This window comes from Lathamus discolor, chromosome 17, assembly GCF_037157495.1.
Source record: "Lathamus discolor isolate bLatDis1 chromosome 17, bLatDis1.hap1, whole genome shotgun sequence".
Classification (NCBI taxonomy): domain Eukaryota; kingdom Metazoa; phylum Chordata; class Aves; order Psittaciformes; family Psittacidae; genus Lathamus; species Lathamus discolor.
In genome coordinates this window covers 5,519,275-5,532,690 of record NC_088900.1, presented here as the reverse complement: position 1 = coordinate 5,532,690, position 13,416 = coordinate 5,519,275, and the positions used below count along the sequence as shown (strand labels likewise).

General features: G+C 43.5%; 1 protein-coding gene across 3 annotated transcripts in view; it reads right to left on the bottom strand.

Annotated features, from left to right (window-relative positions):
* Positions 1 to 7,824: 7,824 nt before the first annotated feature.
* Positions 7,825 to 13,416, bottom strand: part of SIK2 (salt inducible kinase 2) — a 45,824-nt gene continuing 40,232 nt past the window's right edge. For 2 of the 3 annotated variants that reach the window (XM_065697045.1, XM_065697048.1), the window contains exons 13-15: positions 13,007 to 13,123; positions 12,244 to 12,335; positions 7,825 to 11,442 (exon numbers count right to left, since the gene is read on the bottom strand). In XM_065697045.1, coding sequence (XP_065553117.1) covers positions 10,860 to 11,442; positions 12,244 to 12,335; positions 13,007 to 13,123 — 792 coding nt within the window. In that variant the 3' untranslated portion in view covers positions 7,825 to 10,859. The remainder of the gene's footprint in view (positions 11,443 to 12,243; positions 12,336 to 13,006; positions 13,124 to 13,416) is intronic. The other variant, XM_065697047.1, reaches the window with a different exon arrangement.

Genomic DNA, 13,416 nt, shown 5'->3' with positions numbered 1-13,416 from the left:
AGATCCCTCCCAGCAAACTTTTTAGCTTAGCCTGCCTTATGACTGAGACCTGCTTCAAAACCAGGGAGAAGGGCTGAAAACAGTATGCAGCAGCTGATCCTTGCTCCAAATACCCTGAGTGCTTAAACTACCTATTGCTTCAGGAGGTCAGATGCTACTGGCTGTCAGCTGCCTTTCCTCTTAGGAAATTTTTTGGCCATTTTTCTTTCTGTTTAGATATAGCCCATAACCCCTCACATGCTGCCTTCAGTCCAGAAAAAATACTGTTTCTAGAGAGCTAGAGGAGTGTGCTCTGCACGATTGTGCAGATCCGAGGGGGGTCTTTGTGGGTTATGGGAAGGCCATTCCAGAGGGGCAGTGCCTGTAAGAGCAACATCCTGACTTTTTTCTGTTTTGTGAATCAAACCCTAGATGCCAACATCACACTCTGAGGATGCTTTCCAAAGACCAAGGCATTCGGTAGTAAAAAAGAGCTTTTTATGTGTTGCATTGTCTCTTTCTGGAGCTCTCCTTTGTGCTTGCTAAAATTGATGCTTGGATCACATCAGCCTCACCTGAGTGGCTTTTGCACCAAGAACAACACTAGGACATGTATATTGGAGCAGGTGTGCAGCCACCAGACCATGCACAGCCTTTAAAGTGTGGCACCAGGCAGACGGACAGCAGAGTTGTCAACCTTAATTCTGTGCATCTGGAGCATTTATGCCTGCCTGGCTGCTGCTAACAAGCTCTGATTGCCATTACCTGAGAGCATTCCAGAACCTTCTCCGTGGTGGAGTGGGGTGTAGGTAGAGTGTATGGTGATTGCTGCATGGGCTTGCTGATAGCTGGAGGCATGGAGGTAAGACTGGCGGAGTAAAGGGGATTTGATTGTGGGGTGGAAGTGTACTGGGTGGGGGAAGCTCGCTGGCTGGAAAGGGGCTGGGGAGGGCAGCTGAAGGGTGTCTGAGAGCTCCAAGGAGAAGGGTGTTTTGGTTATAGAAGCAAGTCACTGCCTGATAGGATTGAAGGCTGGTGCCATGGCAGGACAGTGAGCACTGCACCTCTGGTTGCAGGGAGCAGTTTGTTCTCAGTCTTTGCAGAGCATGTGCTGTGTGACATGTGGCTATGCTTGGCAAAATGGATAGTGGTTCCATAGCACCAGTGGCTCCCTATAACCACAACCTAGTGCTGTGTTTCTGTATCCTGTTTGTGTTAGGTACTGTACAGACTGTAGAATCCCTGCCCTGAGTGGCTTCTAGTGTTTCCTAGGAAGTGGTTCCTGAAAAACCTATGGTTATGTACCAATAGCCACTGCTCTCTGTCAAGGCAAAGTAGGATGCCTTTTTTTATATAGTTGACTTGATTTCAGAGGTGAGGGTTGCTGTGGAAAGCTAACTGCTAAGTACAGATAATCTTTGTTAACAGGTGAAACGTGCAGCTGTTTCCTTAGTTGCTTTATAACTGAACATCTCTGAGCTGCTCAGTGACTACAGGGGGTCTCTTGGCCTGAAAAGTATGTTTTCCCCATCCCCCTGCAACCCAGCTAGGAGCAATGGAGGGCACACTGTACAAAGAGTGCTGTAATAAAGCTGCCAGCAGCTGACGTTGCTTTCCCCTCTTGAGGTTTTCCAGGCTTATTTTTAGGCAGTTTACAATTAATTGTTTTGGAGAAGGTTAAAAAAAAAAGCCATTGTGGCTTCTAAGAACTGTTGATATAAAAATCAGCCCTTGTAAAGACTCTTATTCTGGGAATGACAAAAATCTGGGTAGGTCGTGCCAGGACCCTAGGCGACATGTTTAAAATAAAGCAAAAATGCATGGGTATTTCTTGCACTTTGTACTTCTCACTCAGCCTCTAGTTCTGAGTCAGGGGTAACACACGTATGAGCTGCTTGTGAACCCTTGTTTTTGTGGATTTATCTTGATCAAATCATGTCATCTGATCAGGTCTGAAGGGAGTTATCAGGGCTTCTTGGAGCTCAAGAAATGCTTGCTCAGGGAGCTAGACTGTCTTTGTGGTTCCTTTGAAGGAGGAGCTTTTCTGATGGTGATTTTGTTGGTGTGTTTTGCATTTTTTGTTGGTTGGTTTAGAGATTTGGTTGGTTGGGTTTTTTTATCCCTTGGCCAGTGAAATTTGGCTATTTCTGTTATTTCTATTTCCATCAGCAGGCCTGCAAATAATCTCTGGCTTGCCACCGCTCCAGCCATCTTCCTGAGGAAGAGCTTGCTCAGAGCATGAAAAGGGTTAAAGCACTTCAGAACCTTCTTTGCCTTTCTGTGCTAAATTACCTTAAACTTTTGACAAGTAGGATGGCCTAGACAGATGTGTTGACATGGCAACAGCTCTGAGGAAAGGCTTGTCAAGAAAGGAGACCAGCTGGCCTCCAGTCATGACAAGGTACTGCAAGCAGGAGGCTGCAGCTAGTGCCCTGGCTGTGCCCCCACATCTTGTTGTCAGGGCCCTGATTAGTGTGAATAATTTATGTCCCTCTAACAGCCTTTAATGCAGCTGCAGTGACGTGAGCAGTGCTAACAAGACTCAACTGCTAATTTGCTGCATTAATAATAACATCCTCCTGCTCTTGCTCATAGCAAGTATATCCAGGGGAGGAGGTTATAGCTGGGTTTTCTGCAGGAGTGGTTCCAGTTGTTTCCCTCTTCACCCCAGACAGCCTCAGAACTTATAGTCTGCAAGGCTGGGAACCTGGGGTGGGAGTGCATGCCTGAACTCTGACAGGCAGGACCACTGGGTTTAGCTCCCCTTCTGCCTGCTCTGAAGGCAGCAGACCCGGCTTGCTGGAGAAACAGTGTGGCCTAGTGGCTGGGGTGCTGGGCTGGGGTTTGTGCACTCAATTTTCCAGCTTTGCCAATGTTTGGGTTTTTTTGGGGGGAGTGGTGGAGGTGCAGGATTCTGCCTTTATACGTACTCACAGAGTTACTTGCCTACAGCGCTGCTTTTCCTGTGCCTACCATTTTCTGTGTGCTGTGCTCTGACATCCTGACAGTATTTGCTTGTCACCATTGCTGTGCAGTTCCCGTTGGTTGCTGTGAATCCCTCATACAGATCAGACTCTGTGTACTGTCATGTTGAAGGAGAGACCCCAGGTCTTGCAGAGCTATAAGGAGCTCTAATGGCTTTGTAGACGTTGAAGCTCCTGATTCCTGCGACCAGCAGTGAATTGGCCTCTCCAAGCGACTAAGATGTAAGCTGTTAATTGTAAACAGAACAGGCTGTCCTGGAACAAGGAAAGGTTGCCTTTCTGAGAGGTTTTGCTTTTTGGCATCCATGTATTACTGTACCTGTCTCCTGGTACATTAACTTGGCAATGGTGCTTTCTACTGCTTTACTACTGTGCTTTCAAAGAAACAGATACCCCTAAGAAGCAAAATGTATTTATTTCTTGGTGGGGGTCGTGGTCCTGAAGAATACTTACTCCATCTGATGTAACATTTTCCGTGCAAGCGGATACCTGGGCTTCCCAGACTTCTTTGCAGCGCAGTGTGCTCAGCAGGCTCTGTGGAAAAGGGTAATGCATACCCAGGTGACTTCAGTACATGGTATTATTTACCCTATTGACGTCAGCAGCTGCATGCTCTTGACTTCTCTCACTATAGCAGCCTGCAGGAGACAAGCTGGAGAGAGCTTATGAACTCCCTAAATGTGCCTAACCTTTCCAGGACTCAGCATATAATTCTCGGCTAAGAAAATGTCCTATTAGCTTTCTGTGTGCAACTCATTTTGCTCCTATTCTGCAAACCAACACCGCATGGATTCTTATTAAAACACTGTAGCCTTTATTTGCTGATAAGTCAGTTCAGCAGGGACTTACATAAAACCATATTATGGCATTTTCCTTGCAGAAAATTACCGCACTTAAGTACCTTTTTGAGCAAAGAGATCTCTTCTGAAACCACCATATTTAAACTCTTTCCTAGCACTGAGTGACAGCTCTATGGGAAATGGAGCCTTCCCACTAGGCATATTGTATAGAATCCTTGCTGGACAGCCCTGGAAAAATGGACAGATAGAACTTTTGAAATAAAGTGGAAAGATAAGATCTGATGTGCAAGTCTCCTTTCCCTGAGTAGCCATTTTCTGATATCAGTGCTTGTAGAGGGGCAAAGAGAACTTGATGTGTCTCATCATAATTTCATTTTCATTTTAGCAGCAGGTTGTGCTTGGGTGGAGTGTTTTGGCCATCGTGGTATTATCGTGTGGTGCTGCTATTGGGTGCTTCAGTCTCAGCTTTGATTAAAAAGTATGGCTTCAGCAGTTTGGGTTAGAAAAAGCTGCTTTGATGTGAGCTGAGTGTAACAGGAGCAGAGCAGATCTGTCTGACTGGGTTTGCAGGCAGTTTTTGAAAGAAGTCACTATGAGCCATGTACTGAACTGCCCCTTGTATGTCTGTAGCTTTGTGAGGCCAGGTGGGAGGTAATGAAGGTTCCTATTGCATACTCCTGCAGTCTGGCTGGTGGGAGAGGGAAGATCCCACGCTTAGTCTTTGTTGTTTAGAAATGCTTGTGGTTAATAATGTGGCAATATAGCAAACCACAGTGTGGGTTCTTATAGGAGGGGAAGAATATTGTATTTTAAAACAAACCTAGCTTGAGTTGCTTACACCCTTGTACCCACATGTTGATGAGCACATTGCTGTGATGTGTATATATCCATGTGGTCTGTTTGGGATTCCTTACCATGATGCTGAGGACAGGGATGGTGCCCTAGGATATCCTGCTTGTGTCTCTGGTTGTTCTTAGATAGGTGGTCATGGTCAGGTTTTGGATATGCTTTTTGACCCCTTTAGGAGCTGAAAAGGTTCAGTTTCTTAATATTTACCCCCTTCTGCCCCCCACCGCTTACTCTGTGAGGCCCTAGGATTAACTTCTCATCCTTTGTAGTATTGGGTGATTTTCTAATATAATACGCAGTTTTCCTGTTTGGTGTCAGCTTGTGGATAGTAAATTATTGGCACTAAATGGTTTTCTCTGTTGCTGAAACTGTAAGTGTGACTTTTCATTAGGAGCCTTTTAAATTAGAACATACTGTGAGCTACACATGTCTTTCCTGGTTTCAGTTTCCACTCTATATTGGGATTTTGCACTCAGATTAACCTAAAATCTCTTTGTCTGGATGTCCATGCTCTGTTATAATTACTCTTTGTTCTACTAATTTTCAGCCACTGAGAATCAGAATAACCTGTCCACATCTGGTTAATATAATGTTTGGTCCATACGGAGCATATTCCTTTAGACTTTGAAACCTTAGTGTCACTGTGTTATTCTCGGTATCTTGAGGTGTAAGCAATAGCCCAGGTGCTTTGCAATCACCACCTTAAAGCAAGTGGGAGCAGAAACATTCCTTGCTTTGCAGTTGCCATTAAGAGGCATAGCAATCCCCACTGAGAGAGAGTGCTTCCCTTGATTGGTGAAGCTTTTAAATTGGATCTCATTGTTCTCTTTTTTCCCCCCTTCCTTCCTCCCTACATGTTTTTTACCTCCCTGCTGATTGTCCTGCTCCAGTTTCTTTCTTATGTCTTCCTTGACTCTGGTGCAAGGTGAACAGACTCATACAGATGCTATGCACCAAATCCAGACAGTTTTAAAGCTACACTCGGATTGTAAAAGCCTAATCAGCAGAAGAGATGTGTATGCATTCTGCTTTCACCCCATGCATAAACTGTGGTGATGGTTGGATGCTACCTCGTGTATTGTGTTCCTGTGACAGCTTTGCTGCTGACCCATCTGCCAGGGACTTAAATGAGCACGGTCAGCCAGATAGCAGTGAAAAGGAAAGCTCTGCTGGCCTGAGGCCCAGCAGGGAAATGCTGTGTTCTGCAACTCTGCAAGGGATTTAAAGGCTCTGACCTAGTCTGTAAGTCAGAATTTATCTCAGTGAGGGGGAGGGCTTTATCCTGTCTCCACTGGAATAAGGAGGATTTAGCCTTTGCATTTTGGGGCTGGGGGATGGGGCGGTGAGTCTCTTCCAGGCAGCTTTTAAGGTTAGTTGAGGCAACCCCTCAAAGTGTGACCTTCTCTGGTTCTGCTCTGACTGCTAGCAGTGAACGGTTATGTCTGTATGGGAAAGTTCTTTTTTTTCTATGTAGCCTGTTTGTGGTGCTGTTGGGGAAGGAGTGACTAACAGTCCCTGTCTCTGTGCAGCTTGAGTCATGCTGTGATCTCTGGCTGACGTCTCTGCTGAAGCGGGGCATGCAGGCACACACTGCACTTCACCCCTCACTTGGATCATTGCCCAACACGGGAGTTTTAGGAGTCAGCAGAGGAGCAGGGTATGTGGGAAAGCAGCCATAAGGGATCTGTTGAATGTGTCAAGCTTGGTGTAGAGTTAAGGCACACTGTTACTGGTGTCCTGTCCGGGTGTGTAGTCTAAAGGCTTCTTGGTACTTCTGATTCATGGGAATGTGGAAGAGGATCAGTCAGTAGGTCAGTACTGTTACAAACCAAGCTACTAATTCTGTTGCAAAGTGTTTTGTATCCCAGTGTGTCACAGAAACTGCTGGGCTGCAGCTGTTCAGGTCCAAGTTGTAGCTGAGGTTGCTGCACAAATTCTATTGCAGTTTCAGTATAGGTGAACTGGGTACTAACTATAGGTACTGCTGGGTACTATGCTCATTTTTGCTCAACATGGCTGAGGGCCACAGGGATGGTGCTAGTGATACTGACGAAAGAGGTATCGAGAGGTTTTTCACATATACGCATGCATCATGAGCTTTTGTGTCATGTAACTATTGTTGCAGTCCTATGAAAGAACTGTAAATGTTTCCCTGTGTTAGCAGCCTTCTGGTCTCTGATGCCCCCCCTGTGAACAGCATGGTATTTTGCTTCTCCATAGAGCCTCTTCTGGAATTGTTTATTCTCTCTGTGAATGCAAGCTTCTACCTAAATTACCAGAGAGCAGACATGGTCCACTTAGGGACATGGTTTAGTGGTGGACTTAGCAGTGCTTGGCTCTCAGGTAGTCTTGATGACCTTAAAGGTCTTTCCAACCTAAACAATTCTGACATTCACCCTCAACAGGACAGGAGTGCTGTAGTGCTTCAAGCAACAGAGCAGTCTGAGTTTTTCACTGCTGTGTTGCTCACAGACCTAGAGGAAAAGAAGCCTCTCTTCTAAGAGCAAAGGCAAAATAAGCCTAATACATCCCAGATCAGGGTAAAAGGTTTTAAGCAGTTACCAGGATGCAATTCATCAATATCTGTATCTTAAAGTGGGGCTTTGCATCTCAGGAGGTCTCTTATAGGCCAGTTCAAACTTGCTATTTGAGCAGAGAAGGGGGAGAGCAGAAATCAAGGCTAATCATTTCTGATTCTACAGAAAAAGAATTTCCCCAGTTTTGCCAGATTTTTTTTATCTCATCTTAAGTAATTTTGAAGGAATCAGCTATTAATGAAGGTGGAAAATGCTTTAAAAATCTTGTGGCACAAAGTTCTCCAGTCTCTACAAAAGACTGCAGTGACCCATGATTCTTTGGTCTGCCTTAAAGACTGGCAGATGACTGTGCCTGTGTTGGAGACGTGCTCCTGAAGTGTTTTGCCATTCCCTGGCATAGCAGGCAGCAATGATTTTTGTTATTGTTGTTGAAGCTATTAGAATGCTTTGTCCATTTGCATGTGCCTTCAGAAATGAGTGGTATCAACTACCCCAAGTATGTCAAAATGAGAGGAAACAAACTTCAGTCTAGAAAATCCAGTCTTTGCAGTAGACATAAGTTTTCTTTTTTTGCCATTTGTAGCTTGGTGGCCCAGAGAGAAAATAACCTCAATATACTACATAGAGGCTGCTAAGAACAGAAGAGGGGCAGGGGCTGCTTTAGCTCACTAGATATTTAAAAATGAAATGCACATATTCTTTATTTTGTATTAATACACTGTAACTGCTTTACAGAGTCCAGCATATCAGTTGCATGTAAATACTACAGATGAACTTGCCAAACTGGAGCTCACAAAACTAGTGCATTTTTCCCAAAGCAGAGACTAAACCCTCTAACTCCTTAAAAAAATACATTAAAGAACGTACCACACACACACATATTGCACTTTTCTCCATATGAAATTTGTACCCCATATACATCACACCAAAGTCTCTTCAAAGGAGCCTGTAATACAAGATAATAAAGCTAATAATTACTTTAACAGTAGTGTACACAGTTCTCTAATGTTAGATGTAACAGATTTGAACAAAAAAGCCACTTCAGAGTAGTACAAAGTGGTGCCCAATGGATACTCTGCTGTATTAGAAGCCTTTTAGTCTAATTGGCTTGAAGGAAATTACATGAAATGTTAAATATGCTTTTGGTTGAGGGGAAGAGTCAGGCTAAACTGTATTAAAGAAACACTGTAGCTTTCCCCTTACCAGCACTGCAAAGCTCAAATGAGCTTAGACTAATTGGCACATCCTGATAAATGAATCACAGAACTCAATAATAGTATTATTTTTATATTTAAGTACTGAAATGTTCAGTGTCCTGGACTTGAATGGGGAAGGAAGAGGTTATAGTTATGGCAGTAATCCAGCTCCTGGAGCAGAATTGGGCCTGCCTCCATAGGTGTTGTGTGTCCTGTTAGCAGTTCTCTCCATATAGCTCCTTGAGTGGTTGGTCTGATATTAAAATTCCAGAAAGTGTTTATTATGCTGTGGGTAGGGAAGGAGGAATGAAAGGACAGGACTCTTTGTTGCCTCTTTTTGCAGTAGTGAAATGCCTGGTCTGTTATACTGCAGTATTTGTCAAGCTGTTTCCCTTCCCTTTGTTAGTCACTTCAGGTGTCATAGGGATTGCTGTGGGATAGCTGTGTCAGAGAAGATTCCTTTTGAAGGGAAACCACATAACAAAAACCTTTTTTATCTTGGCTATTTAAAGTAAAGCTTTCTTGCCCTCTTTATCCTGCATTGCAGAAGTAGTGTATAACCCTGTTCTTTAAATTCTCCTTTGCTGATGCCTTGAGAACCACTGTCATATCAGAGGTAGAAGCTGAGCACTTACAGACTGAGTCCAGCTGCACAACTGGACCAATACCAGAGCAGGCTAAATAGCTACAGGAATTGCCTCTCTAATTGTAGTATATATGAAACAAGGTGCTTCTGTCAGTTGTTAAACCCTTCACACAGCCTACAATGCAGTGACTAAATCCTACTATTCCAACTTTTAAATGCAGTCTTATTGCTGTAAATGCTGGCTGATTATCCACCTTGCTACACTCTCATTTGTAGTATATCAAAGACCTGAGCTCACCAAACTTTCCAGCAAACAGTGATGTTTCCTACATGATCAGCACAGTTTCTCTGCCGTTCTTTGTGCTTTAATGAATCTGCAATTGTGCTTAATGTTTGCTTAGAAAAGGGCTGAACTGTCCAGCTGTGAGCCTTGTTTGTCTATAGTCCTGTAATGTCCCACAATAATTAAAGGCTACAGACAAAACTCAAATTAGAGATCTAAACTTTCAGCAGATTCCTAATCAATGCTCCTCCTGTGACTTGCGTTTCATGACTGAAAGTTCTGAAGACACAACTGCTTGTTGAGTATTTCTTGAAATGGTTAATACATCAACAGTTCGTGATGCTAAATATTGCTGCAATACTTTCAATGTTATATATACATGAGCAATCAAAACACTAAGAAAGTTAAACACATTCCACATGGTGGAACGTGTGCTCTGAAGGGACTTTGGCTATAGCAAGGATATAAATGGGGCATTGTCTACTTTCTTCAGAAAAAAGCATATAGGCTGATAAAGAACTGAAAAAGGCACAGCACTATCACTTCACAGGGTTGGTTTTTTTAAGCTCATTGTTTTTATCCTTAAGTTCTAAACCCCTAAATAATTGTCCAAATATACAAAGCTCAATAAACCACCAGTAACACAGACTGCTAATTCAAAATACAGTTTGTTTGCTTTTAAAATGCAACCGAAGGACAGATGGATCCTTTCCAGTGATCAGAACTTCTCCAAGACAGAGCCTTCCACAAAGGCCTGCCTGCAAAATGGGTTGATTTCAAAAGCCACCCAGGTGGATATTTTTGTTTTAGTTTTAAATGTCATTGGCTGGAGCTCTTGAGTTTTGTCAGGGTACTTCTTACCTTCTGTCTCCCTGTTAAGCTAATCCTTTATACTTCAGTATTCTGATCCCCACCCAGAGGTCTCTACAAACCACTGTGGTGCCCTGCGTCAGTTCCAGGTACTTTTGACAAAGTCAACATGTCACTTAGCAGAGATCCAGAAGCTTCCCTTAGTGGGCAATTAAGAGTTCCTTGGCAGGCTTGGGAAATACTGTTTACTTGCTAGCAGGAGGAAGTGGAGGCTGCCTGAGATGCCTGGTGATCTTGGAGACTTACCATCTAGTAGTTCCAGATCAGTAGCTTAACCAGCAGTTGGATGCCGAAGTGCAACTCTCCTTTAATTCCACCTCACGCTACTGTTTCAAGAATATTACAGTTGCCATCAGCGCAGACCCAAATCTACCCTGAATTTCAATGAAAACTATTGCTTTTTATTGCCAAGAAGTACAATACAATGTGCACTCATTCTCATTTCTCCAAGTGAATGTCACAGAATCATAAGAGGCTCTAAAATTCACCTTTTTTGCCTCCTCCTATGCAAACTAGTTCTTTGTGGGATGAAACTGCACTATCTGTTCTGTAGCCCCTGCCATCAGCCAGAGGGGCCAGTGGCCAAACACTTCTTGCCACCTCCTGCTTTTGTTTTCCAGTCAGGTGGATTTTTAGTTCCCCTGTTAATTCAAGGGTTGGAAAATTACCATGAATTTTGGGGTAAAATAATAATAAAAAAAAAAAAACCACCCAAAAAATTCACATGCTTCTCCATTTGTCCTGTCTTCCAACTCATGTTAGTCACCCCATGGTGTTAATTCACCAGGACATAGCCACTGTGCTGGGGATCTACAGTCTCCATCATTTCACAATCAAAGAGTCCAGGCAATTCCGATAGGGCTAATGCATCATAGTTTGACTGGGACTCATGAGATGCAGAACTGCTCTGGCTGTCAGGCAATGCTACACTGCTCTGTTGTGCTGGGTCCATGGAATACTGGCACTGGTCTGGGTAGTCTGGCTCAGAAGAAGTGACAACAGGCAATTCACAAGTCTGATATGAATAGGGTAAGGACTGTGGTGGCTGCTGCACCTGAACTGGTGACGACAACCGTGATGAGCTCGTGATTGGGGATGATGGCAGTGGATCCAGCTGTACTTTCTGGTATTGACTCAGGAAGGGGTCATATTGCATTTGTTCTGAGGAGGGCTCCATCACAGGACTCAGAGGCTGCTGTAAGCTGAACTGGGTTGATTGCTGCTGCTGTTGCTGCTCCTCCTGGCATGAAAGTGGCAGTTGACTCGACCTTGGGTATGAGCTCTCAGCTATTTGCATCTGGTTAAAATAGGCCTGCAGCTGGGACTGCTTCTGGAGAAAGAGTCGCTTCTGATGCAGCCTGAATCAAGGACATAAACAGCAATTATTTTTGCCTTTTGAAGTGTTAAGCCACTAGCATGAGTCCTGCAAGCTAGTCAAACAGTTTAGCAGGGAGTGAAGTACAGAACTGGACAATTTCTGGACAATCTTGTTTATTAAATTTTACAGCAGGCCAGAATCTTTCAGCAAATACACAGAGGATGAGTTTTTAGACCTCCTTTTGATAATCTTTTTAATCACCTGCTGAACTGGCAAGTACAATTTTGGCTATAATCCATACACATTTGTCAGAGGAGTGTCTTTTCTAAACTGATGTTATACAAGAAGAAGCTGGTTTCCTGTACTGTAAAATTATTGCATCATGGGTATGAGACAGGAAATACCTCAGTGACTGCAGGGCTTTCCAGCAGGCAGGAATACATGATCCATGTTCCAAGTTACCATATATACTGCAATATGTAGGTTATAAACAGTGGGTGGTGTGGAGGATGAGGGTGCAATTAAGTATGACCATGTTAGTAGTAGGGCAACTTCTGCCTATGCTTCTGTACACCCATTAGCACTAACTGAAGTAGGCAGGTATTTGCTGTTTACCTGCATCGTAGCAGTGTTAGCTCATAAAGAGCTCCTAGCACATAAATTTGTAAACACATGGCAGGACTGTTGCCCCTCTTCTAAAAGGAGGGCCGTGTCCTTACACATTTTAAAGTGAAGCTTTCCTTTCTGAAAGAATTTATAATTGAACAAAGACTGTTCCAGTTCTTTTATTTCTCTTGAGAGCTAGAATAAATAACATATCTGCATAGCTTGAAAGCCTCACCTGTGCTCTTGTAACTGCTGTTCCAGACTACGGGGCAATTCTTTGCAGTATAGCTGGCAAGTATTCTGAGCTTTTGATAGTAGAGCAGGTTTCTGCAAGAAAAGCAATGCTATTTTAAATTGCATTAGATTTTAGTGCATTAGTCCAGAAAGCAAGTGAAAGAATCCTTAAGACAGTGTGACTGCCCAACATCCATTTTTCAGAAGCTGTCAGTAGAGCTACTGTCTAAAACCACAGCCCCTACTGTTTATTGGCTTCTAACTCTTAGACAAAGAATATCTTTGCTTGATAGAAGGTATGATAAAAATCTAATGATGGATTTCTTCCCAAGTGAAAGAGAAGCTGGAAGCTGGGGAAAAGAAGTTTCTTTTAAAACTAAAGCTATATGAAAATTGGTCTAAAAAGAAAAGGGGGGGGGGGGGGAACAGGCAGTAAGAGCCCCCCAGGGGGTCAGAAGTGGCTCCTCTGATGCTGATGCATGACCTTTATGAGGTGCAACACTGATAATAGGTATTCGCTAGCAGTTAACTTCAAATTGCTTTAATAACACTGTCCAGTTAAGAGACTGAGTAAGAAATCAGCAGTAATACACTTTTTGCATAATGAGGGTTAGTGTCTGGCAGAAATTCAGTGTAATTGGAAATTCAGCTGTTCTCCACTAATTTAGCCTTTGATGGATATTCTTGAGTAGCAAAATCTAAAAGGCTAGTTTGCTGTCTAGTAACAGCAGAGGGTTTCATTCAGTGGAGGGGAGGTATGGTACCTGGAGCCTGTGTTGTAAGTACTGTGTTTCTAAGCTCTGTCGTCTGGGTAATAATGGGGGATGTGCACCATTAGGGAAAGCAGATGCAGCTTCCTGCTGCTGCTGAGATCCTTCCTCCTGCAGAGAGAAGAGGAACAAGTTTCATCCCCAGGAAAAGCTTTTCTCCCTCAATCATTTCTTTAAGGATTTCCCCTGGCAGAGGTTTCACAGTTGCCATAAGGACTGGTCTTCGGTGTCACTTTGACTGCATGGTGCGGGAGCCTAAGTTAAAAAGCTTTGAACTATCTCTGCTGCAAGATGGCAGAGTTACATCTGTAACTAAACTGATATATATTATATATAATGAATTTTCTCACTTGCCCTCTGAAACAGTAAATGTACATGGTTAGAAAACTGTCTGAACTCTGAAA